This window comes from Mustela nivalis (assembly GCF_964662115.1).
Source record: "Mustela nivalis genome assembly, chromosome: 3".
Classification (NCBI taxonomy): domain Eukaryota; kingdom Metazoa; phylum Chordata; class Mammalia; order Carnivora; family Mustelidae; genus Mustela; species Mustela nivalis.
This window is the reverse complement of record NC_139022.1, coordinates 81,477,115-81,503,560: the sequence shown is the minus strand read 5'-3', so window position 1 is coordinate 81,503,560 and position 26,446 is coordinate 81,477,115. Positions and strand designations below refer to the sequence as shown.

The following is a 26,446-nucleotide window of genomic DNA, read 5'->3' as shown; positions in this document are numbered from 1 at the left end:
TATCCTGGCAAGTGCAGCATAAAATGTATCTGGCTAGTTGTTCACCCACCTTGGCCAAGTGAAAGAAGATTATAAAAGGGAAGGACAGGTGGCAGGATTAGATAACCAGCCACAACAGAATTCTTAACACCGCCAAGACACAGAAGCCATTCTCAGAAGTGGTAGGAGTGGGGGCAATGAACAACATTGGTTAAGTATTTCTGTTGAGTTCTCTTCACCCACCCTTAATCACATTCAAGGGAGCTCTTTGGAGCTACTTTATGAAACTGTTATCGAAAACAATACATAAAAATGCAAGACATAGGAGGAAGTGGCAGAGGACGAAAGGGCAAAGGCCTCGAAAGAGGATGAACTTGCCAAATAACGACATTTGATGATGATAGGAGAATAGACATTGAAATGCTCAGAACTCGTAAAAGTTACTTTTTTAAAAATCAGGAGTCATTGAAAGAAGATGGAATCTGCTTTAATTTGGCCCCACAAACAGGGCAGCATTTAAAGATAAACTTAGGGTGCCTGGGTGGCTCAGTAGTTTAAAGCCTCTGCCTTTGGTTCAGATCATGATCCCAAGGTCCTGGGATCGAGCCCCACATCAGGCTCTCTGCTCAGTGGGGAGCCTGCTTCCTCTCTCTCTGCCTGCCTCTCTGCCTACTTGTGATCTCTGTCAAATAAATAAATAAACTCTTAAAAAAAAACAAAAACAAAAACTGGCTGCATTCCTTTTCTGCCTTGCTCTCCGGGAGCACGGGGTCTCCTTTCGCAGTGCAGTGAATCTGGTGACCCCTGACTTGGACATGGGGCGAGCATCTCCTGTAGGCCTTAGGTGAACTGTTTACTGTCTTGTTGTCCAGGCCACGGGCTTCAGGAGACGGTGACGGTGTCTGTGTGCCTCTGCTCAGAAGGTTACTCCCCCGTGACCATGGGCTCCGGCTCAGTGACTTATGTGGACACCATGGCTTGCCGGCTGGCTCGTTTGCTGGTCACCCAAGCTGATCGCCTCACAGCCGACAGTCATCAGACCTTGCTGACTCCATTTGCACTGACGGTGGGAGCCCTGCCTGCCCTGGACGAAGAGTTCGTGCTCGCTCTGACCCATCTGGAGTTGCCTCTTGAGTTGACAGTGTTGGGAATTTCTTCACTCGAAGGTGGGTCTTCACCAGAAAATTCAGATATCTTTCCTCGGTGTGAAGTTGAGAATGTGCTTTAGAACTTGTTGTCTGTCTCCATGGGTTGATGTTTGTGCCCATTTTTGTCCTGAGTCTTATTCTAATGGGACAATGTTGCCTGAGACCTGAGTCCCTCATCCCTGGACTGGGTGATGCTATCTGGCTCTCTTCCGGGTGATGAAGAGATTTGCCTCAAGGAGGGAAGGACCGTTTCTTGGTGGCAAGCTCTTGAGCCAGCTGCTTTGGACTGTGGCTCTACTTCTGTTGGCCCTATTGGGCCATCAGGCAGCAATCAGGAGTAACAGGCGGCCAGCTCTGTGGGAGCACTGCAAACAAATGTGGCATGTGGGAAATAAAACTGGTATATTGACATCTTTAAAATGCCAGTGTCACTGAGAGCATTCGAACATTTGTATTAACTTCAGGAGAAAACTCTGGGTGGCCCCTGTTTTTTAGGAGACTGAATAGACTTACCATCAATCAGGTGGAATTTGTGTGTGAACAAAGAGGGATGTTTTGTGGAAGTCCACACAAGCCTCGAGGGCAAACTGTTCAATAGATACTTCTTTGGTTGATTACAAATCACAAGATTTTATCAGAAATTGATGGTATTTTGTATTTTATTGAACGCATGTAATTTTGCTGTCTTTCTCTATTTTTGTGTGACTAGTTATTGGATAATGCTGTTTTTAAGAATTTCTACTTCCTGATTACAGATTGGCTTAAATTAAATTGGATAAGATTAAATGGGCTAATTGAGGTAAAGGGATATGCATTTTGTAAACAGAATCTTAAGGCCCTATGCTACACACAGAGAAGATCTCCATTTGTTTCTTTCAGTCAGGGTTCTAGTAAAACTCTCTTGAGAAATGGAAGATGTTTCTTATTGCTGAAGAACTTGGATGAGACAGTTTACAATCCTAGTTCATCGTTGAGCCAGGCCTGACTCCTGTGTGCTGTACTGGGCTTTATAGTGGCTGGTTGATATGTATGAAGGGTGGGTACCCTGGGGACTAGGTGGTATCCATTCTCCTCACCAGTATCTCCAAGACCTCCAAGATGGCTTGGAACATATCAAGTGTTCAAGAAGTATTTGTGGTATGAATGCAAGTTGTATTTTGGGACCTTTAAAAGAAAGTCACAATACCTAGATAGCACTATTATAATTCATATGTATATGAAAAAAGTACATGTTTCTGGCTAAGGAAATTTATCTCTCTCTCTCACACACACACACGTATACATGCGTGTCCCCATATGCTCACACATACATGTACATATACATGTATGTTGATATTCATGAATGTACTCACATATGTAGTGATTTGTGTATATATGTATGTTTTCTGACTAAGGAACTTTATTTTCTTAAGCCTCCTAACCTTTCTTTTTTTTTATAAACTAATATTGGAGTGTATTTTACTTTTTGGAAGGCAGATTCATTTTGACAAAGGCATAAAGTTTTCATTCTTTCTCTCCAGTCACTGCACGCAAAGCCACAAGTAAAATGCCCCTAAGCCTCCGGGAGCAGTAGATGCAAGTCAGAAGCAGGGCTCCTTCCCTAGCCCACTGCCTCCCTCAGCATAGCAGCTTGGAGTCAGCAGTGGACTAAGCTGTGCCTCTGCAGATGACAAATTGTTGAAGGTTATGGGACTTAATTACTGCACATGAATAACTTAAACTAAGAGCCTTTAAAATGGGATTCCTGTTACCCACATGCTATGTTTTCATCCTACAATTTAGGAATGAATTAAGAAATCTTAGTTCTGTGGACTGACAATAATACATGCGTACCATTTTCTGTGTTGGGGGTAGATGTCTGCACAGTCATTGCTGATAGATATACATAGCCAGGTAAGTTGGGTGAACAGTAGCCTAACTGCCAAGTTGGCAAGGGTCACCCAACTGCCATTTTTATTGCTATTTAGAAATGTATTTGTGTTTTCTAAGTTTTCATTGGTCATGACTTTTGTTTATCCATATCCTTAAAGTAGGCAAATTTATGTCAGTAAGAGGTTCTTTACTTTGCATGAGATATATTTTATGGGAGAACAATTCTAGTGTCATAGTCATTGGAAATCTATGTTTTGGAGTTGGGTTCAAATCCTGACCCTGTTGCTATGGGGCTTACTGGGCAAGTTACTTTACTTCTTGTGTCATAATGTTTTAACTTCTGAAATGAAGCTTTATAGTATCCCTCTCATCAGCTTGTTGTAATGATTAAATTAGATGATATGCAGTGAATCTTCTATAACAGTCTCTGAGTATATTAAGTTCTCAGTAAAAGTTGACTTTCATGTGCATATGTGAATCGATTTTCATATATGGAGTATATTGTATGTACATATACAAGATGGAAAATTTGTACAAATGCAAATTAGACTTGGTTTGGACAAATGAAGCTACAAAGGATAAAATCTTGGTATTGTAAAAAATTAATTGTATATGTGCTGCCAAAGCGAGCACTGTAAAAAAATTAATTGAAAATTCCTAGGAATTTCTCTAGACTTTCTCTTAGAACAGTTTACAGTGCTGGAGGTAACATTGCCTTCAGCCTAGACTTATAATGGAACTTCTATACAACATCAGTGTTCAGGTAGAGTTAATACACTTTTTTTCTTTTGCCTCCTCTGAGTGAATGAATTCCACTACCTTAGTTTGCTGATCCTTTCTTCCATTTAATCTAGTCTACTGTTGAATCTTTTTTTTTTTTTTTTAATTTTCATTTCATGTGTTATGTTCTTGAGCTCTATAATTTCTGGTTAGAAGTTGTTTATATTTTCTACCTTTTTTTGTTGAAATTTTCACTTTGTTCACACATTGCTTCCCCAACTGTGGAAAGGATCTTTATGACTGTTATTTTGAACTCTGTATTGGATAAATCACTTACCTCCATTAACAATTGATTTTTTAGGGGCACCTGAGTGGCTCAGTGGGTTAAGCTTGTGCCTTCAGCTCGGGTCGTGGTGTCAGGGTCCTGGGATTGAGCCCCACGTCAGGCTCTCTCCTCTGTGGGAGGCCTGCTTCCCCCTCTCTCTATGCTTGCCTCTCTGCCTACTTGTGATTTCTCTGTCAAATAAATAAATAAAATCTTAAAAAAAAAAAGAATTGATTTTTTAAATTTAAAAAATTTACCTGTTCTTTTGTTTGGAACCTGTTCTCCTGTGGTTTTTTTTTTTTTTTTTTTTCGTTTTCTTTGACTCTCATATTGGTTTCTGTACATTAGATGAAACAGACACCTCTCCCAGTCTTGACAAACTGGTCTCCTGTAGATGAACCTTGTTGGTCAGCTTAGCCCAAGTTCCTGGTTGCTTCTCAAACTTTATTGATTGTCCAACTTGCTCTCTGTGTTCTTAGTAGTACCCAGTAGTTGGGCATGTGCTAAGACCCATCAGTGTCCTGTAGGAGAAGATCTCACTCACAACCCAGATATAAGCTCATTAGAAACCCTATGCTTAGGCATAAGCTGGGACAGTATGCAGTCAAATATCTTCCAGGAAAAGGGTGGGAGATGAGCATTCTTTGCTCCCTCTGTGCTGAACCCTGAAGGGATAGTTGCCGCCAGGGTTTCTCTGTACGCCCATTAACGATTACTTCTTCTTCTTCTTTTTTTAATCTTATTTATTTATTTGTCAGAGAGAGAGAGACAGACAGACAGTGCACAAGCAGGCAGAGGCAGAGAGAGAGGCAGGCTCCCCACCGAGGAGCCTGATGTGGGACTCGATTCCAGGACCCTGGGATCATGACCTGAGCCGAAGGCAGTGGCTTAACCAACTGAGCCACCCAGGTGTCCCAGCAACAATTACTTCTTTATTCAATACAGTCCTGCAGGACTCATGAAGGCAAACTGCATTGGCTATCAGAGCGAGGCAGTCTGGAACGCTGTCCCTTAGGTGGCAGTTATAAAACCTGGGGTACCAGATGTGTTTACAAGCTGCTTACAGAGAGATGCTGGTGACCTGGACCTATTGTTGGAATGAAGCAAACCCAGAAGGGGTTGGGGGATTTCCCATTGGCTCCCTTGGGGTCCAGGGAGGATCACAGTCACATCCTAGATACATGCCAATGAGCAAATGGACCTTTAAGCAGCAGTTTATAAAGTAGGCAGTCAAATCCCTTCCAAGAAAAGACTGGGAGATATGTCTTTCTGCCTGGTTCCTCTATGTTATACCCTGAGGGGATAGTCTCGGTGAGTGCTTGTCTGCCTGTTAAGAACTACTTCTTTGCTCTAGTCCTGCGGAATTCTTGGATGTATTGTCCCCTGGCTATCAGCTTGGTGAAGTCTTCCAGAGTTGGGGTGCTAGATGTGATGCAAACCTTTCATTCCTCAGGGAGGAGCTGAGGATTGTACGGCGCTGTGCCGGGGGGAGTTTATGGTGAGTGTGTCTCAGCCTTTTGTGCCCATTCTGATGTGGTGCTTCCACATTGACCATGCGTATGAGAGAAGTCATTCACTGAGTTCCTGGAGTTCTCTCAGAGAATTGCTGTGTGTGACACCGTACATTAGGTGCCGCCATGGGAGAAGGAGTGTTCAGGAGTCTCCTATGTCCACAGTGTGGTCCCTCTTTTTCAGTTTAGTAGAAACTCTACTAAACTGTGAGAAGTCGAGACTCTTGTACATGCTCAGCTCGTCCTCTGCTAATGAACCTATTGTGCTGGTGCTGCTTGTCTTTAAGGTAGTGAGATAACAGCACACTAAGAAACGGTGGCATATGGGGCGCCTGGTGGGTTAAGCCTCTGCTTTTGGTTCAGGTTATGATCTCGGGGTCATGGGATCAAGCCTTGCATTGGGCTCTCTGCTCAGCGGGGAGCCTGCTTCCCCCCGCTTCTCTCTGTCTGCCTCTCTGCCTACTTGTGACCACTCTCTCTGTGTCAAATAAATAAAATCTTTAAAAAAAGAAAAGATAAGAAAAGAAATGGTGGCATATGGCCCACTGGAGTTTACTGCGTGTTACATGAGAGTGGCATCAAAAGTGGAAAGCAGTTTTTTTCCTAGCAATTATCCAGAAACGATTTAAAGCTTCACCATTTGTGCTTCAAATTCTTTGGGTTTACTTATTTATGCTTTTTTGGTGGGCTAAGTAGATGTGCTGAATGAGTATTAATTGATGTCTGTAATGACTCTGTCTTGGAAGAGTCTGATGGAAGCCTTAGTAGGAAGCCTGAGTGCGTTTCCTTGCCTTTGGCATTTTATAATCTCTCACTTTTTGCCTTTTCAATCACTGTGCATTATCAGGAAGGCCTGAGATCCTGGAGAAGGGCCAGGCTGAGCAGAGTGTTGTGTCTCATCAAGAAAAGCAGAGATTTTTCTTGGCCCTGCTTCTTACCCATCATTACTCACGAGGCAACTTTATTATACGTTCTAGGGAAGGAAATATCGCTGGTTTTATTTAATCTTGTGCCATAAGTAAAATTGGATTTAAAATTTTATAAAATTAAACCCAGTTCTTTGAAATAGCTTTCATGATAAAAAGCTCTTGCAGGATGTTAGGACCCCATATTTACAGTAAAACCTGGAGTAGAATCATATATCCAATAAAATGTCACAGTTTATCTTTTTTTTTGTTTTGGGTACATTGCTTGTTTTTTTTTTTTTTGGACAGAGCAATATTTCTCAGAGATAGGCATAATTCTGACAATTAGATTAACTGGCATAAGGTATTTTGTTTCATTTCCTTGGAACTCATGTAACTTGTGAGTTTTCCCTTTCTGCTCAACCATATTATTTCACTTGTGTTCCTAGAAGCTTGACATGCCTGACTAGCACCAAGCTTGCGGTCTCCATGAGAAGGTCACCATTTGAGTAAAGAGCCCAAAGGGACTACAGATACCATTTCAGAGGACTGATGACATTGCCTTTAGGAACATAATAGCTCTTAGCCCAACCTATGGCATAAGTAGAGGTTGTCCTGGTTGAGCTTTCTGACGGAAGAAAAATGAACCCACTTATGTTAAAAAACTAACAAAGTCATAAAGACTACCTCTCTCAGTGTATATTCACATTTACAAACCAGTATGTAGCAACAGTTTACAGACTTAAGACATTTTTGCCAAAGTAAATTATTACAAAAAGTGAATTTGGAGTTTTCTGCAGTTCTCTACGTTAAATATTTCATACATTCAGAGGTCTCTATAGGCACAAATTTTTTAGTTATGGAAAAGATGGAACCCTGTTATAATGATTATGAAAACATAACTCAATATTTTTTTTGCCAGCTTTTAGAGACATAGTTGGCATACAATATTATGTACATTTAAGGTATACAGTGTGTTGATTTTATACACTTATATATTGCAAAATGATTACTGCTATAGCATTAGGTAACAACTCCATTCTGTTACTTAAATATCATTTCCTTTTGATGTCAAGAACTTTTAAGAAAAGTGATATCATGAATTGGATCTGCAGGGCATACATAATATAATTTTTAAATAAATTAAATTTTATCTGGTAGATTGTTTCATCAAGTGAAAAGAGTTAAACTTGACTCTTGCCTTTATATCTGATTCAATGAGTGAAAGAAATTTTTAGGGTAAGCCAGCTGAGCTTGTGAAACTTTTCAGCAGGGCTGTCTTGGACCTAAACACAATTGCTGTATTTAGGGATCCTCCTTCTCTTTCTGGAGCTGTCTCTAAAATTGATTGGGAGGGAGACAAACCGTAAGAGATTCTTAATTTCACAAAACAAACAGGGTTGCCAGGGGATAGGGGGGTAGGGATAGGGTGGCTGGGTTATGGACATTGGGGAGGGTATGTGCTATATGGTAAGTGCTGTGAAGTGTGTAAGCCTGATGATTCACAGACGTGTACCCTGGGGCAAATAATATATTATATGTTAATAAAAATAATGAAGTATAAAAAAAGTAATGGGTGGAAGTGGTAGAACCCGCTGAAAGTGCCTTAGATGATTAATATAATTACTGCTTTCAAAGATGAGAATACTTGAGAATTGAGAAATTTAAGAAATGTATTAGTTGAGACTACATACTGTGAGGGCAAGTCGAAGTAGTATTAGTCTGTACAAAAACAAGTTACATTGTAATTAATATTGACTTAGAGGAAAAGTGGAAACCTTGTCAGGGACCACGAGTTTAATGGATATATCATGCTGTTACTAAGAAGGGTGGTTAGCATGATGGTCTATTTTATTAATAGGGTCTTCATAAATTAGTTCCTATTGAAGGGGAATCTTTGCTTTTCTACACTTTACAACTTACGGGGGGAAAAGGGAAAAAATGCAGAAGGCCAAAAGAACTTTGGAAGAAATTTTATAAAAGTGGGGGTCATTCAACAATTGTTAAAATGTGTCTTAATTGGGGGCACCTGGGTAGCTCATTCGGGTAAGCATCTGCCTTCAGTTCAGGTCATGATCCCTGGTGCTGGGTTCTCAGAGTGAGTCCCACATCGGGCTCCCTGTTGAGTGCGGAGCCTGCTTCTCCCTGTCCCTCTGCTGCTTCCCCTGCTTGTGTGCTTTCCCTCTGTCAAATAAATAAATAAAATTAAAAAAAAATACGTCTTGTTTAGTGTTACCTAAGGCGTTTAAAGTGCAGTTATATTGCTTTTTATCTCAGGAGACCATTAAGTGAGAAGTAATTGTTCATAACTAAAGACTAAGTGGGAACTGCCAGTTTTCTGTGACATCTATGTGGTGCTTCAGGCCACACACCCAGAGTCTTCACCTTCTTTCTAGACAACAGCAGAAGGAAACGTGTGGGCCAGCAATGTTTGACAAAGGAAAATATCTGTTGACCTCTCTTTGAATAGAGGAAAGAGAACTGTCACTAGTAAGAAGCAAGATTTGAGTAACACTTGAAATACAGCTTGGCTGCTGTTTTTATCCTTGAGTAAAATTTGCTGGCTGTATAAATAGAAAAAAATAAAGCAAGGCTCAGTAGCATGCCTTGTTGGTTGGCCTTAACTTATGTTCTAGGTATTATTAGCTAGGGGATGGAATATTAAACTATAAGAATGACTTGCTGTCCTGCAGACTGTGAAATGTCAGCTTTGTTTTTCTGACCCAAAGCTTTGTACTGGACAGCAAATTTGAAATAACATCAGCGGGTGTCCTCCCAGGGGTTAGGAAATCCACAAAGGACAGATTTATTATAAAATACAAGTTTTCTGTTTAAAATTTCTGTTTAAAATTGAGGAGTTTTGAAATTAGTGCATGACAGGTACCAATTAATGCTGAGGTTTTGAGAGTTTTTCTTGGAAATCTTGACATTTTTCAATCAGTTACATATACACTCAATATTACTTTTTAGCCTTCTGTTACTTTTGATGGTATCTCCTGGAACAAACCTCTCCACACTTCCTTTTCTGACATTTTAAGCTGGGAATCTATTCCTTCCGTTGCTAAGGTGACCCAGTGCGTGAATGCTAGTGGTGGAGAGAATGTTTTTTAGAACAGGTTCCATGTTAAATTGATACCATTGTTACACATTACTTAGGCAGGTACTCAGATAGTCATCATTTGTGAAGTCTTAAATCTTTAATTAAAAAATGTTTTCTCTGTCTTCCATCCCATTTTTAGCCATTCATTTTTAAGGAATGGGTTTTCTGGAAGTAATGAATTTTATATGGAATTGAGCTCTCAAGGAGAAAGAGTGTGTCATTAAATAATTTGAATTTATTTTTCAGTTAAACTCATTAGCCACATTCTCTCTTTAAGGTGTTACACTTTAAAGATGAGAAGGCAGCTTAAAGTTTACCCTAAAAAATAAGTCTCCTACTTTTATCTGGCACCAATGGCCCTTAGATTGGAATTGAGAATTAAATATTTATTCTCACATCCTCTGATGTGAGAACAGAGGTTGTATTCAGGTTACTTTCACCCTCTCTCATAATTTTCAAGGAAAAAAAAAGTAATTGGAAGCTCTTATTTTTTTCAAATAGCCTATCATAATGTACTTTTCAAGGGATTCAGGACGGTGGAAGGTTTTGGAATTCCCCTCCGGGTAGCCATGTCCCACCCGTTCTTCTTTCCCCTGGAAACCCTATAAACCCTATAAGATGCATATGACAGTTTTTGATTGCACTCAGGGAACCAAACTTGAATTTTCAAATAACAGTATCCAAGGATTCTGTTAATACTTAAGGCAAAAAATTAGAATTTTTGCTTTTTTCTTAGATGTCAGAGTATTTGAATGCTGGCAGCTATCCATGTATTACTTGGTCTAAAAAATAAATAATTGGCTTTGAAACTATCTATGTTCACAGGTTTAAAGGCTGATGGTTGAAGAGATATGTGGGAGAGCCTTGCGAAGAGGGTGGGTAGAGTGAGGCAGACAGAAGTGATGAGATGTTCTTAGGGAAACGACCAACCCAGATCCTTTGGCAGTGCTCTACTCTATGGGTGCCAAGTGAACTGTGAAAGGCCTTGTCTTGACTCTATAAGAGGTGGGCCTTTATGTGCCCTGAGGCCGACATAGGTAGAACCACCCGTCACCCCCAGTCTTTTGTAATCCTGCCCTAGGTCCTGGTTCATAATGATTCCCACATAGCTGCTTTCCCTGCCCTAGATTTGTAGCTATTGCAACTTTTATTTTGCAGGTTTGTCATGAGACTGTACTGTGTGTGTGTGTGTGTGTGTGTGTTTGTGTGTGTGCACGGTGACCAATCAGGCTGACATGTGCAGAGTCTGGTAAGCCCAGCCCTTAGGATTGGTTTAGTTTGTTTTGGAGTGGCTTAGTTCCTTCTGTTTGGTTCCCTCACTCATTTTGTTGACTTGTTCAAGGTTCTGTCTTTACTGCCCTTGTTTTTGCTATCTTTGACATAACTATTTCTTTGCCTGTAAGAATTTTAGTTTTTGGAGGTGGAAGAGTCTGAGTTCAGAGGCTCAAAGCTTCATGTGGTGAGTGAGCTTGGGCAGTTGCTTGATGGTATCAGAACTAAGTTTCTGCCCCTGTGAAATGGGGATGATCATAGGCTTTACCTCGTGCATTGACTGTCGGGATCAAATAAGATAATACGCGTAAGTTACTTCCTAAATGTTAGATGGAAACAAGGACTGTAAAGGAATGTAAAGTCATTGGCACCTAATAAGAATTAAATAAAAAGGAAGTTGTGATGGTTTACTTCTTTGCTTTTATTCATATGGGACAGCTGCCCACCGAGAGTTGTGACCTTTTTCTAACTTCCCCACCCTCAGCCTCATCCCAGGTAGGGAGCACCTTCAACACCTATTTCCTGTTTGCTTATCCCCTCTCCCTTCCTCTTCTGCTCACCTCGTGCTAAGGGATGGGATGAGATTTCCCACTGACGTTGTAACTCATAACCATGGAGTTGACTATTTCTCACTCTAGCCGTTTGGACTTGGGACTCTGGCTTCCAGTGTAAGGGCAGTGAGTGGATTCTGCCACTCATGCCTTCTCATTCAGATGAGAAGTCGCTTTCCTGGTTGGGGTTCAGTTCAGATTCTCAGTGCAGATTTCAAAAGGCCATTGCCAAGCTATGAGGAGTCTATTCTTTTTTCTGCTTGTCAGTAATAAAATTAGACTGCGGGGCACCTGGCTGGCTCAGTTGTTAAGCATCTGCCTTCGGTCAGGTCACGATCCCCGGGTCCTGGGATCCAGGGTCCTGGGATCAAGCCCTGCATCGGGCTCCCTGCTCATTGGGGAACCTGCTTCTCCCTCTGTTTGCTGCTCTGCCTACTTGGGCTCTCTTTCTGTCCAATAAATAAATAAAAGCTTAAAAAAATTAGACTGCAGTATATTTTTATTTGTCTTCCAAACAGAATGGGGTTCCTGAAGGCTCAGTTGGGAGGATACCTGGCAATTCCATAGGCTATGCTGTGAAGTGAGGGGAAAGAATGCTCAGTGCATAGTAGGCTGTCAGCAGATATCTAATGAATGAATAAATGGTGGACACAAACCAGAGCTTAAAGAAGAATTAACAAATGATTTTAAAAAATCTAATGCACAAACTGGAAAGTAGGTATGATAACAATTGTTGCTTATGGCGCCTAATGACTGCCTGCTGCCCAAGGCGTGGGGCTGACACACATGTGTCTCAATGGTACATCTGTTATCTTACACAGATGCAATTATAGTGCCTCCTAAGCAGACATCTGGTTGCCTTCAATTATGCTTTTAAATTACAACCAGAGGAAAACTGTTTTGGAGTAAACCATGTCTCTACCTAGTGAAAGTTGTACTTTTTGTGTGGAAAATATCAGACAAATGTATACTACTGAGAAGTCCTCCCAATACTGGCTTTCATAGTTCTTGACAACCTTGTTTTATACGGTATTTTCATTATGTCCCCCTGACACTTCTGGGTAGTAGGCTGGGAAGATAACACTCAGCTTCTCCATTAAGCCCCTTAAAGGTTGAGAATTAAGGGGTCTTTCCACAGCTACATTTCTGTAAGTGTTCAAATCCAGATCTTTCAACTCTTCTGTCTGTCTGCCTTTGCACTATGCAGTATTGTGACCAGATTCTTAATAGATTCTATTGATGTGTACATTGCATAGTTTAGTCTTGACATGTCCCCAGATAGTGCAGGCCAGAAATTGGATTGCCATCTTTGAGTTCTGATAAGGACTTCTTTTTTTTTTTTTTTAAGATTTTATTTATTTATTTGACAGATAGAGATCACAAGTAGGCAGAGAGGCAGGCAGAGAGAGAGAGGGAAGTAGGCTCCCTGCTGAGCAGAGAGCCTGATGCAGGGCTCAATCCCAGGACCTTGAGATCATGACCTGAGCCGAAGGCAAAGGCTTTAATCCACGGAGCCATCCAGGTGCCCCAATAAGGACTTCTTAATGTTTCAACTGATTTAGTACTAGTTCCACAAGGTAAAATAAAGTATATCCAGCCTAAAAGAGAGGCAAACTCCATAAACTGCATTCTAGCATCACATACGGCAATGTGAATTTGATGGAATGAAACTGTATCATTGGTGTTTTCCCAGACTTGCAGTCAGGAGTTGTCATCTGAGTGTCTCAAATATGCCTGCTGCAGAAAAGACATATCAGGAAGCTAGAACCCACCCTTGGGCTTGTTGCACTTCTCTTCTTCTCCCATTGCTTTTACTGTCCAGCCATACCTGCCATGTTGGTATTGTGCTCCTTTGGCCGTTCTGTTTCAATATCTTTCCTATGATACTGTTGATATTTTCAGTTTCCATTTTGGACTTAACAACCTCTGATCTTCTTGGTGGAGAAGTGATTTTTTTAATGCACCAAAGCCCTGATTAGACCACTTGAATGAAAGATGCCATAGTACATGATCTCTCCTATTTCACTGAGAGTCCTGAAAAAATAGGAGATTGTATGTGATGCTCATACCACATATTCTCTTCTGTGTTCCATAAAATATTTTTTTCATTCTCTTTAGTTTTTCCTCATCACTTTGCCATTGGATAAACGTCTCAATTTTCAAGTCATCATACATGAGGGAGGTAGTAGGTCCAATACTTTCCTTATTTCTGTTCATACTCTATGTCTATGCCTAGAGCTGCAACTCATCAGTCAGTGGTTTCATGGGCCGGATATTTATTCCAAAGAAAAGTGGGCGGCAATATGGTATTCAAAGATAATCTTTACATCTACAAGATCTGGCATATAGTACTGGCATTGAATACTAGTTTCATTTAGTGTTTGTCTACTGAATGACTTAGATGCAAAAATTGAGACCTTACAGTATTGAATACATTTCAACGGCTCCACTTAGTTGTTGTGAAACATCAGTATATCCTACAAAGTAGAAGTACTCCTGAATTAAACTGCATTTAAAAGCATTTGCTGGGGCACCTGGGTGGCTCAGTCATTAATCATCTGCCTTCAGCTCAGGTCATGATTCCAGGGTCCTGGGATCGAGCCCCACATCGGCTCCCTGCTTGGCTGGAGTGTGCTTCTCCCTCTCCCACTCCCTCTGCCTGTGTTCCCTCTCTCTCTGTGTCTCTCTCTGTCAAATAAATAAAATTTCAAAAAATAGAATAAAAGCATTTGTTTCTAGATTATTGCCTACTCACACTTATCTTTAATATTTTGCTTACAGTTTAAGGATATATCTTGGTTTGGGAGCAAGTATTGTAGATTAAGAATAACTTGTGAAAGTCACAAACTTTTTTTTGTTATTATTCGTTGTTGAAATTTTTAGCTAATAGATCTTAAGAGATGATAGGGAAGACGGTGATATAAAAAGGAAGCATTGCCAGGTATTTTGTTAACCACTTACTTAGACAAAGTAGCAGATCTTAACTCTGGTGTTGTATTAGAATCACTTGGGAATCTTTGGGAAAAAGTAAGGCTTGGGTCCCAAACCTGAAAATTCTGTTTTAATTGTCCTAGGGTGAGCCTTAAACACGGCTTCCTGTGTGTGTTGGTGGGGAGATATAGGCACCATTGGACCTCAGAAGTAGCTCCATTCATGGTCTCCTCTTTGTCCTAGAGAAATGATGCCCACTTGTAGAGTAACTGTTTCCTTGCTTTTCCTTAAATTTCTACTACCTATGTGTTCTTAAATAGTATGCCTTAGCTGTTCACTTTGTAAAATTTCGTATTAACCAAAACATATTCTGTGAACTCTTTTGTGACTTTTCTGCAACAATAGTATATTTCTTAGTTTTTTTCTATGTTAGTCTGTACCTTTTTATTGATGTTAGGATACTAGTGTGATTATACTGCAGTTTATTCTATTTTTGGTGGATGTTGAGGCCCCTTCTGTTTTTGGACAGTTATACATTTTTATGTGTGTTTGCTGTGACATGCAAAGCATGGTGCTCACTAGGGTTTATATGTAGGGGTGGAAATGCTTAATCACTGAAGACTTCAGTTTATTCAGATTTATTTTATGATGGCAATGTATTTTCCAAAGTGGTTATGCCCATTTACATTTCCTGTAGCCATGACTGTGAGTTCCTATGGACTTGGTAATTTGTTTTTACATATTCTGCTGTCTCCAGACCTTGTGAAGCTATAATGGTCCCGAATTTGGACTGAACAGTATATAAAATCACTTTCCTTCAGCAACAGCCTCACCAGCTACTTCAGCCCCTGTGTTTGAACACTGTCGGAAGACCTTTGGGGTGGGCTGTATTTCCTGCATCCTTGATCCTCAGTAAGTCAGGCTGATGAATATTCTCAGGACCTTGGGTCTCTGATGTGATCGCCTTATTTTCTGGGCGCAGAAACTGAGGTGTGGCAGCACGAGAGGCATAGGCTTTGAGCCTCCATCCCTGTCTGGGTCCAGTGGACTCCCTTTATGCCGTGATGGGAAATGCTGATTGAATGGCACAGCCTACTCACTTCCTCTTTGTGTCTGGGTGATTTTGCTCCCAGGATGTGACAGGTCATACCTTCTCATGTTTGCTATTAGAACAATTACGAGTAATTCTGTTTTAGTAACATTAGTTCACATAACTCCTGGCATTAGCTACACAGGAAGAGACATATTTATTTGGTTAAAAATATATTTTAAACACACCTCCTCCCACTTCTGCCAGATTGTATAACCCCTTTTCACAGCTTGTTTTCCTGACCGCTGTTAAGAATCTGAAACTCTATAACAAGCAGAATTATTTATATATGTCATGGTGTTTCCTATTTCAGGCTCTTTGCCTGATTCTGGGCTCTGAACTTTCAGACCGAATGAGAAGGCTCTCTCAAACCATCTTGGTCAGCTTCTTATTTGCTTTCTTCAAACATCAGAAGATCCTTTCTACCCCTGCCTTCCCGCCTTCCCAGGAGTGGACAGATTGAGAAGGAGGAACAGTTTCAGCAGTGAGCTGTTCTTTCCTGCAAGTTTGCTTTGTTCCTCTATGAACTAGATGTGAGATTAGAGCCCAGGGAGGGAATGGGGAGCTGGGCTAACAGAACAGGCCTGGAAGGTGTTCCAAAGGAGAAAAACTCCTGCCACCCACACAGGTAGAATGGCGTGAACTCCTCCCCAGGGTCAAGGGTATCTGGGGTACTGCCCCAGGCGATGTATGGAGTTCCATTTAAATGGTTGACCCCATACTTGCCTTTACCAGTAGTTTTATTTTAAAAGGGAATGCAGACGGTTTTGATGTTCCCTTTTGGTCTTTGTCTTGGAAGAAAATAGTATCTCATACAGCCATGCAGTGTTTCTTACCCAATTGAGATTGGGATCTATGACTTTGAAATTCCATTCGAGGGTGGCCGGTTGTGAGCTCATGCTGACATACGTGTTGGGGAGTGTCCTTGTGCATTTGCGTTTGCTTTGTTACCTGATCCAAACAGTTTCTTCCTCCTTATTACTTAAGAAGGGGGAAAAAAAATGGAAATGTTCTCAAACATGCCTTGTCAGGAGTCTGTTAAGTATGAAAGCACTACCTTCTAATAAAATGAGTTTAAAGGTCAAAAACTTAAAGGGTAAAGCAGAGATAAGTTCTTCAATAGCCTTTTGAAGATATCAGGCATATTAAGCAGATATCTGGCAGGTGTGCATTGCTTTGTCTTTAGATGTTTTGGCATTTCAGATGTTATTTGACCTGCACGGGGGTGGGGGCGTGTGTCTGTGCTGTGTCACACAGACAGGTGATAGAGCAAATGCACAGTGGAGTCAGTAGTATTTCACTTTGAGGGACTAGTTACAAATTTGAAATAGAACACTTCACCTTCTTGATCTGGATAAAGAAATAGTATAAACCACTAAAAATGTAAGTTAAGCAGTTTTCTTCTGCATTTGTGCAGTGGCGTAATTCCTTCCGATTGTTTCAAATTAGTGTGGGGTTGGATGCTGGCTCCCCAGATAGCATCCCCACAGTCTGCTGGAGAGACAGAGCTGAGCTAACGGCCTGGCCTGGTTGGGAGGCAGGAAGACTGCCTCCATGCAACCTCAGCAGGCTTTTGGTGGGGGTGAGGGCAGGGTTGGAATTTACTGAGAACTTGAAGGTTGGTTTAATGATGGTCTTCTCATGCAGAGAAGCGGGTGTGGACAAGGCAGGGAGTTGGATTAGGAGAGGATAAGGATCGTGGTATAATATAGATTGGTTTTAGGGCTCAAACGGATGCTTTTTACAGAGGAGTTGATGGGTCTTAAAGGAGTGATGAACAGACCATCATTTGCCCTGGGAAGAATCTCCTGGAGTAGTGAAGTTACACTAATGAAGACAATGGAAAGGTAAAGTCATATTAATGCAGACCTCTGACTTGTGGAGAATGAGTTTTTTGTCCTCAGTGTTCAAAGTCTGAGAGAGTAAGTAGCTTTTGTTCACAGATTTTAGTCAAGGTACCAGAGATGGAACTAAGAATGAATGATAGGTGCTCCAAGTGGCAGCTGCAGCCATATCCCTCAAGCTCACTTTCCTGCGTAACTAATGAGGGAAGGAGCCCCCTTGGTCATATATTCATTCATTCATTCATTCATTCATTCATTCATTCAATATGCAGGTATTTTTAGACCCATACATGTGCAGGGCACTGTATTGGGGTAGAAAACAGAAGGGGTCCCTCCCCTCTGGCTTTTCCTGCCAGAAAATCCAGTGCAATACAGTGTGCCCTAGACATCCTTCCCATTATAGCTGCAGCCAATAACATCGTTCAGCTTGAGGGAAGATGTGATTCACATTCTCATTGCGTGCATTCCAGCAGATCTTGAGTGTTTGGATTTTCAGGTTTAGTTCATGACGATAAGGTTTGTTTTAAGGTATATCTTGATGTCTGAGGAGTTTATGAGTCTACCTTTTTTTTTTTTTTAAATGTAAACAAATTTATTCTTTTCCATATTTCCAGTGTAATATTTATCATGAGCCAGCTGTGTTCCAGGCACTGAGTATTGCGGTAGAAATACAGGTGTACAAACTGTATGCAAATAAGGCAATTTGAACATACACAAATGATAGCAATTTTAACAGTTGCCATTCAGCTCCACAAACACTAGACAACTTCTGTTTATCAGATATTGTATTAGGTGTTGAGAATAATAAAACCCCTCAGCCTCTACAATGATATGTACCCCTTCATGTGAAAGCTGCAAACCACAGTGAAAACTCAGAACACAGATTAACCAAGAGCCCTTTGTCAAGGGCCATGTGAAGAGGCCCCAGGCTGAGCCGTTGAAGCAAAGCATTAGGGCCGTTTGCCAGCCCTGAAACAGTCCCAGGAATCTAATAGATGCACCAGAGCTCCTCTGTGAAGTTGGAGAACGACCATGGTCTCGAGTTTTCTGGACATGGGAAGCCCGTTTCTGCCCTACCTTCTCATCAGGGGAGGAGCATCTCTGGCTCATGAATGGGAACAAGGACTCCCTTATGGTTGTGGCCTCTGAGACACTGTCCTCCTGAAGTAACAGCGTGTCCTTCAAGAGCAGCTTCGTGTTTTGAAAGGGTGGTGTGCTCCTAGTGCTCGTTTTCCCTTGCTGACTTCTGCACAAGTGAAAGGGAATGTGAATGTGTGCTGTAGTGGGTGGAAATAGCACTGTACCAGCAATGGGCAGACCCCACCCAGCACCTCTTGGCTGCCTACCTTTGGACAAATCACTCATCCTGTCCTCAGCAGTAAAATAGGAGCGCCTGGGTGGCTCAGTCGCTTGGGTGTCTGACTCTGGATCTCACTCGGTACAGGTCTTGATCTCAGGGTTGTGAGTTCAAGCCCCATATTGGGGTCCACACAGTGTATGGAGCCTAATTAAAATAAGGTATTTGGGGCACCTGGGTGGCTCAGTGGGTTAAGCTGCTGCCTTCAGCTCAGGTCATGATCTCAGGGTCCTGGGATCGAGTCCCGCATCAGGCTCTCTGCTCAGCAGGGAGCTTGCTTCCCTTCCTTTCTCTCTGCCTGCCTCTCTGCTTTCTTGTGATCTCTCTCTGTCAAATAAATAAATAAAATCTTAAAGAAATAAAATAAAATAAGGTATTTGGATTACATGCTTTTGATGGTTCCTTCCAGTTCTGACATTCTTATTATGTCTAAATCTATGGTATTAGAGATAAAACATATAAGGCACATTTTTGCAAGTGAAAGAACTAATACCATTTGTTTTTATTCTCAGTTTCTTTATGCAGAGAGTCTCTTCTACACCTGGCTATGAGATGGGGCCTACCTAAGCTCTCTCATTTCCTCTTGTGCCTGCCTGGGGGAGTTCAGGCTTTGTCTTTACCCAACGAAGAAGGTGCCACACCATTAGACTTAGCTTTACAAGCTGGACACTCCAAGCTGGTTGAAGACATCACAAAGTGAGTTTGGCTACTTGATGGATTAATTCTCTCTTTATCGGTTCCTATAAAGTGTTCCAAGAACTGTGGGAGAATTGAAATAACCAGACCATAAGCTCTTGTTGGTTTCTCTTTTACCATTGTTTCTCATGTATAGAGTACAAAGTACATGAGTACTTTGTACAGACATATTTGGTATCAACATTTCATGGAGAGGGAGTTAGAGAAAACATGTCTTTAAGGGCTTTGTAGGGGACTGTAATCAAGGAAAAAGTTGGGAGATACTTGCCCAACTCCTACTTATCTTTCAGGTGTCACCTTAAGTAACAATGCTTCAGAAAGCCATCCATGTTAGGATCTTTAATGATTATGAATAATGTACAATATGGTGATTAAAAGGACAAATTTACAATATTAATCATAGTTTATAATTTTAAATATAGGCATCATTTGTTACCTAGGTTTCCCTTCTGTATCACTCGAGGGCTGAAAGTATTTGTTTACCTACTGTATTATTTCTAATACAGTTTTGCGTATGACACTCATTGAAAGAATATAGATGATTGTTGAATCAATAACAGACATACCCTAAGAGACAATGTGGCTATTAGGATCTAATGAAGTAATGTAAAGGAAATAATAAAAGAACTGTAAAGTTTCTTACGTGCTTCATGATTATTAGCATTTTCACTGAATGAGGAATGTGTGGTTTACTACCTAGAATAGTTGAGACTTGTCATTATACTTATGAAAAGGGAATTTTTATATAGTGATTTTCTTGACTTTGGTCATTATTCCTATGACAAGAGGATTCATATGTAGTGATTTCCTTGACGTAACAGGTGTTAAAAATAAATGGGAAAGTACCTTGAAAATTACAAAGTACTGCATAAATATTAAATATCATCAGAGTACTATTATATGGTGTGTCTTGATAGACTGGTTTTTCTTGTTTGGCTCATGAAACTCAATGCAATTAATTTATGGTTTAATGGTACATAAATGAATATTAGAGTAGAACTTTCTGTTTATTTTTGTTCTGCTTTGGTCACATGACCACCAAGCAGTGGAAGAGCCCATCATAAGGAATTGTCCTTTTCTTGACTCTAACGTGACCCTACTTGCTTGGCCCAAGAAATTAAGGCAGTCCTGCTTTCTTTGACTTAGTCATTGTGGATTGTTCATTGTTAGATCAAAGTCCTGGTTGACTTCATCTTGGGTAGCCTAGTACCTTTCTACTGTCTCCAGGACTGGAAGATATTACATACTTTAAAGGTTTGCACATCTAACAGATCTATTCATGAATGGTATTAGAAGTAGACTGTCAGCTAAATTCTGAGTATATGGTGAAACTTTCATTTTCTAAATTAATAACAATCTTTTGGCTCAGGCTCAGAGTCCATTTATTTCAGTGACATGTTAACATGGGAAGTTGTTTTCTAGAGGATTCTAGTAATTAATATCAGGAGTATAGAGAGATACCCCAAATCTTAGAGTGCAGGGATCTCTTTTTAGTGCTCCATATGATGGAGATAGCATTTATTTGGTTGGAAGTGTATTATATTTTCGTGAGGTATACATTTATTAATAAAATAGGGCCATGTAAGAAGAGGAAGGAGGCATAGAGCTATCTCTGTGAAGTGAGGAATCTGGGAGGGGTCTGGGGGTCTGTGACAACATGAGATGGGCTGCCCTCTGGAAGCACTCGAATTTTCCTCCTGATGCTCCTTCACTGCTGCAATCACATGACCTTGCGAGCCATCCAGAATAGTACACTAACCGTGACGCCTACGTGTAGCTAATAAATGTGCAGTTGTTGTTGGTCAAAACAGAACAGAAAGTAAGTTTACTTTCAAGAATTTAGTTTGGGAATATTGTTTCTTTGTTTATGGATATTTTCACAAATACAACAAAATCCAATATATGCGTCTTTTAATATGCATGATAAAGTGATTTACAACAGTGGACCAGTGTGCTATGAATAACCCACTTGTTTGTAACCTCCAAACCTCACTGTGTTCCCTGGAGATCATATCTGTTTTTCACTGTAATCACCTAATAAGCTGTTGGCTGCCAGCTAATTTGTTCTACCACATGTGACCCTGTTAAAGCAAGAGGGTCTCTTTTTGAATTAAAAAGAGCATGAAATATTGCCGTAAAATACGACGTTTAGAAGTCACTAGTTTCATTCGTGCTACAAGTGATGGGTAAAGTATGTAGTGTATGTGAATAGCTCCTCACTTGGCAACTTGTGTAGGGGAAGAAAGTGGGTTTATTATTAGCGTCTGTTTACATGATCTTACGTATTTGTTGTCAGTAGGTGGCTTTCATGGATCATTCTGCCAGCTGGATTGGTAATTGGGGGCCGTGGGGGTAGTGGGATGTTGGGGTTGATGCCTCTGAAACTGCCAGTGGGTTTTGATTTGTGACATTTCAGTTTCCAGGGCAGACGTTCCCCAGGCTTCTCCAGAGTGCAGCTCAGTGAACAAGCTTTCCTGCAGTATCTTCACTCATCAGAGACGTTGACCCTGACGCTAAACCACACAGCCGAGCATTTGTTGGAGGCAGATATTAAACTCTTCAGGAAATACTACTGGGACAGAGCCTTTCTCCTCAAGGTGTGTATGTCTGTTCATTCTGGTCTATAATAACTCACATTCCTTGAGAGTGCACACTGCAAAGTCATTATTTTGGGAACCGTGTTTTGGAGGGTAGCACTTTTTTTTTTGGTAAAGATTTTATTTATTTATTTGTAAATGAGGGAGAGAGCACAAGCGGGGGGAGAAGCAGGCAGAGGGAGAAGCAGGCTCCCTGATGATTAGGGAGCCCAATGCAGGGCTCAATCCCAAAACCCCGGGATCATGACCTGAGTCAGAGGCAGCCGCTTAACCAACTGAACCACCCACATGTCCCCTTAGCTACATTTTTCAGTCATGTTTTAGTTCTCTCCTCATAACAGTTTTTTCTGTTAATCAGAATGTTGAGAATTTAGTTCTAGAACTTGGCTAAAATTAATAAGGCAACTAGGAAATTTAAGTGTCCTACAATTGCATCCAAATTTACTAAAAAGAATAAAAATTGTTTTAATACACCCCATGAAAAAAAGTAGTTTTCTATTTTATTTTTGTTTTGTAATCAGGATGCAGCATTCTCTGATGCCCTTTTCAGGTAGGCTTAGCAGTTACCCTCACCGGAAGACTAGGGTTTCAGGGTGAGGGCTGACTCCAGGTAATCATGTGGGCTGCTTGTGTTGGGCCTTGAGCCTGAGTGGTGAGACCTTTTAGGACTCTAGGCACTCAGGCTCCCATCTCCATGGCGCTTCCCAGTATGTATCTGCTCTGGTCCACCCTGTAATTCCGTGATGGGGCCTAGAAGAGACAATACTGCATCTTGTGAGTAAGGCGGGTGGGGGCGTGGTGCAGGTGAGTGGGCACTTGTTTCCTCCCCTTTGTGGTTTGGTTAACTGTGTATATTTTCATGGCTTTTTGTTGCTCTTGTTATTGTGGGTTCAGAATGTTGTTCTGAAATGGTCAAGAGCAAGGCGCTTGATAGACTGAGTTTAATTAATAAGATGCCCATGAGTATTCAGGGGTCTGGGCCATTTGCAGGGCTCCCTGCTCAAGGGTGCCTATGTGTCTGCTTGGGAATATGCGTGGATGCAGTGTTGGGCTGTTTCACTGTTTGGCACATCAGTATATAATTCTGTGGCTCTTCATCGTTCATTGACCGGGCAGTAACCATTTGAAAAGAAAATGCTAAGAGCTCCAGGAGGGCATTTTGTCTCTGAGGCCCCCAACTTGCTCTCATCCAGGTCAACCTGCACCAGCATACACTGGCCTGCCAAGCAAGGCCTGTGCACAACCTGGGTCCTCCCTGTGATGGGGGTCCTGCCCCCCAGATTCCTGTGTCTTATGGCATGGGGAGGGGTTGCTCAGGATGGGCACCTGCAGTTCTTCTGGCCCCTTTTTTGGTTCATGCATTATGTGCCTGAGGCCCTTCTGCTTGTGATGTAGGACACTAGAAGATTCATGGCAGGGACATTTGTAGCCCGTGCCTCTCGGTTCCCCCAAGTGTCTCTCCTCATCTTCCTGGGTGCTGCCTATGTGTACTCCAAGCAGCTTTACCCACCCTGTCTTTCCAGACCTCCCCAGAGTGGTTGGCCCATCCCAGCTCCCAGACCCATGTTTGTGATTTCCATCTCCTTGTCACATATATAAAGCCACTGATTGTTTTCACTGACTTTTTTATTTTTTTTCTCTTTCCCTAGACTCTTGAAGATCAAGAAGCCAGGCCAGAGGAAAGAGGAGACAAACCATCCAGTGCTGCAGAAACTGAAGAAGGTACACAGGCACCTTTCCCACCCCAAGGAACCCAGAAAGTGCTGAGGACTAACAAATTAACTGGTGGTTGAAGTGGGCTGTGAAGGTGGCAGGGACCAGGGGACTCGCAAACAGGATCAGGACTGTGGGACACAAGGACCTTGCTTGCTCTAGCAGAGTTGAACGATGTAATCTGCTGCCACTTTTTATTCAATTAGCATTTACTGAGTGCCCTTGACCAGGCCTTGCCACCCTCCTGATCTTAAGGCTACTCTCCTGACTCACTGTCTTCTCATGTTCAAGTTTGAACATAAAGAGAATATGGCTGTCCTTCCTCAGTCACTGACCCCTTAGCTCATTCCATCTTTGTGGAGCCCTGCTCTGCCCTGGGCTAGTTGGTCTTGAAGGGGATGGAGATGACCACTGGCACGTAGGCCTGAAGGCAGGGGCGGCTGGATGAGCCACAGGGTGCAGACCGTCATACCCAACCCAGGTGGTCCCACACAGATGTTGACAGTCCTCATAGGGCTTCCGAGACTGAGCGTACACAGCTACTTGGGGAGTCCCCAGCAAGAGCTATATTCTTTAAAAAAAAAAAAAATTATTTATTTAACAGATAGAGATCACAAGCAGGCAGAGAGGCAGGCAGAGAGAGGAGGAAGAAGGCTCCTTGCTGAGCAGAGAGCCCGAAGCGGGGCTCGATCCCAGAACCCTGGGATTGTGACCTGAACCGAAGGCAGAGGCTTTAACCCACTGAGCCACCCAGGTGCCCCAAGAGCTATATTCTTAATAATGCACTATTGAGGGGCACCTGGGTGGCTCAGTTGGTTAAGTATCTGTGCTCAGGTCATGATTCCAGGATTCTGGGATTCAGCCCCACATCGAGCTCTTTGCTCAGCAGGGAGCCTGCTTCTCCCTCTTTCTCTCCCCCTGTACTCTCTCTCTCTCTCTTTGACAAATAAGTACATTAAAAAAAAAAATCTTTAAGAAAATAATGCATTATTGATCCCTCAGTTGTATATAAAACCCAGCTCATCTGCAGGAATCCTGTACTACTTTGTTTTCTCCAATGTGGCAGTTTTTCTGGGCACACAATCGACTTCATTTCACATTTTTTTAAAATTAACATATAATGTATTATTTGCTCTAGGAGCATTTCATGTCTGTTTTTTAATTTTTTTTCCCTTTTCCGTATATAAGTAAGTCTGATCTGTTAGCAAGTCTTCATGATAGACACAAGTTTTGATTCTGGGGAACATATTTTTTAAAGAACTTATTTATATATTTTATTTATAAATAAATAAAGAGAGAGACACAGTGAGAGAGGAACACAAGCAAGTGGAGTGGGAGAGGGAGAAACAGGCCTTCCGCCAAGCAGGGAGCCTGGTATGCGGCTCAGTCCCAGGACCCTGGGATCTTGACCTGAGCCAAAGGCAGACACTTGACTGAGCCACCCAGGCGCCCCTCTGGGGAACATTATTATTTTTTTTCTTAAATAGTCCTGACTTCTTGGACAGATTCTGATTTCATGTTTGTTTGTTTTTTTTGGTTTTAATCCCAAATCTTAGTAGTTGTAGGAATCTGACGTTGTCATTATGTCTTATAAGGTAGTTTGGGCAAACAATTTATATACTGAAATATGTATTATCTGATTATCAAGTCTTCCCTTTTCCTTTATATTTTAGAATATTTTTTATTTTTTGAAATTATGTGTGAGGATGAGGACATATATATTAAGGTATGGTTATATTATTCCATTTCAGGAGAGTGGAGAGACATTATAAAATATCTGTTATGTGTAAAGGGATAATAGTCTGATAAGGCTGAGAACCACCATGCTGGATGCTGGGGTTAGGGAGAAAAAGTAGGGCAATATCTTTGCCCTGAAGCCACCAAAATTGACTGCTGGTGAATAGTTTTGATTCTGCCTGTGTCTGGCAACATAAACGAGTTGGATTTCACTTATTTGTCAGGTGTAAAATCTTCAACTCTTGGCCCCCATGTTTGTTAAAAAGTAGTCTTGGATGGGGCACCTGGGTGGTTCAATGGTTAAGCGTCTGCCTTCGGCTCAGGTCATCATCCTGGGGTCCTGGGATCAAGGCCCGCATTGGGCTCCCTGCTCAGTGGGAAGCCTACTTCTCCCTCTCCCACTCTCCCTGCTTGTCTCCCTGCTTGTCCTCTCTCTCTCTCTCTCTCTCTTTCTCTCTGTGTGTGTGTCAAGTAAATAAATAAAATTTAAAAAAAATAATAAAAGTAGTCTTGGGTAAGGAAGGTTTTTAGCAGGTTGTTGGAAGTCTGTGGGGCCCATCCATCCCACACACACTTCTGGATTAAGTTCAGCAGTGGGGCTTGGTGTTTAGGAGTTGCCCTCACATCTGTGTTCTCTAGATGATGCACTGGTGGGTTGGAGTTTGCAGGGGGGCAGTTCCTGCCTGCCTAAGGAGGTGGTGGGTCACCTTGTGCTTTCTCCTAAAAACCTGTAGGAGAAACCTGTTTCTGGTTTCCTATCAGGAATGCTGCCTTCTCCTGAATGTTTGACTTGCATTTATTGCTCTGCCTGTAACTTACCAGGTGTTTTTCTTGTAGCTGGTTGACAAAAACCAAAAACTTGGTACTAAGTTTCTGGCCTGTATATGTGTAGGGTACTGCTGACTGCATTTTTGTGTGATCCTTATTTATGAAGCTCTCATCCTTGCTTTGTTTTCTGGTCATTTTTACTTGTGTATTTTCTTCCCTTCTAATCCACCTTTAAACTAATTGAGAGCAAAGCAGGGTCTGAATAAGTGTTTAAATTCTTTTTTTTTTTTTTAAGATTTTATTTATTTATTTGACAGAGAGAGATCACAA

At 41.5% G+C, this 26,446-nt stretch overlaps 1 protein-coding gene across 7 annotated transcripts in view; it reads left to right on the top strand.

Moving 5' to 3' along the window:
- Positions 1-26,446, top strand: part of ARHGEF28 (Rho guanine nucleotide exchange factor 28) — a 317,255-nt gene that overhangs the window by 140,656 nt on the left and 150,153 nt on the right. For all 7 annotated transcript variants that reach the window (XR_014310177.1, XM_082724969.1, XM_082724974.1 and 4 more), the window contains 4 exons: positions 852-1,145; positions 19,118-19,301; positions 21,718-21,898; positions 23,548-23,620. Coding sequence is in view for 6 of the 7 variants with exons in the window: in XM_082724969.1 (XP_082581095.1) it covers positions 852-1,145; positions 19,118-19,301; positions 21,718-21,898; positions 23,548-23,620 (732 nt within the window). In the remaining variant the exon portion in view is untranslated. The remainder of the gene's footprint in view (positions 1-851; positions 1,146-19,117; positions 19,302-21,717; positions 21,899-23,547; positions 23,621-26,446) is intronic.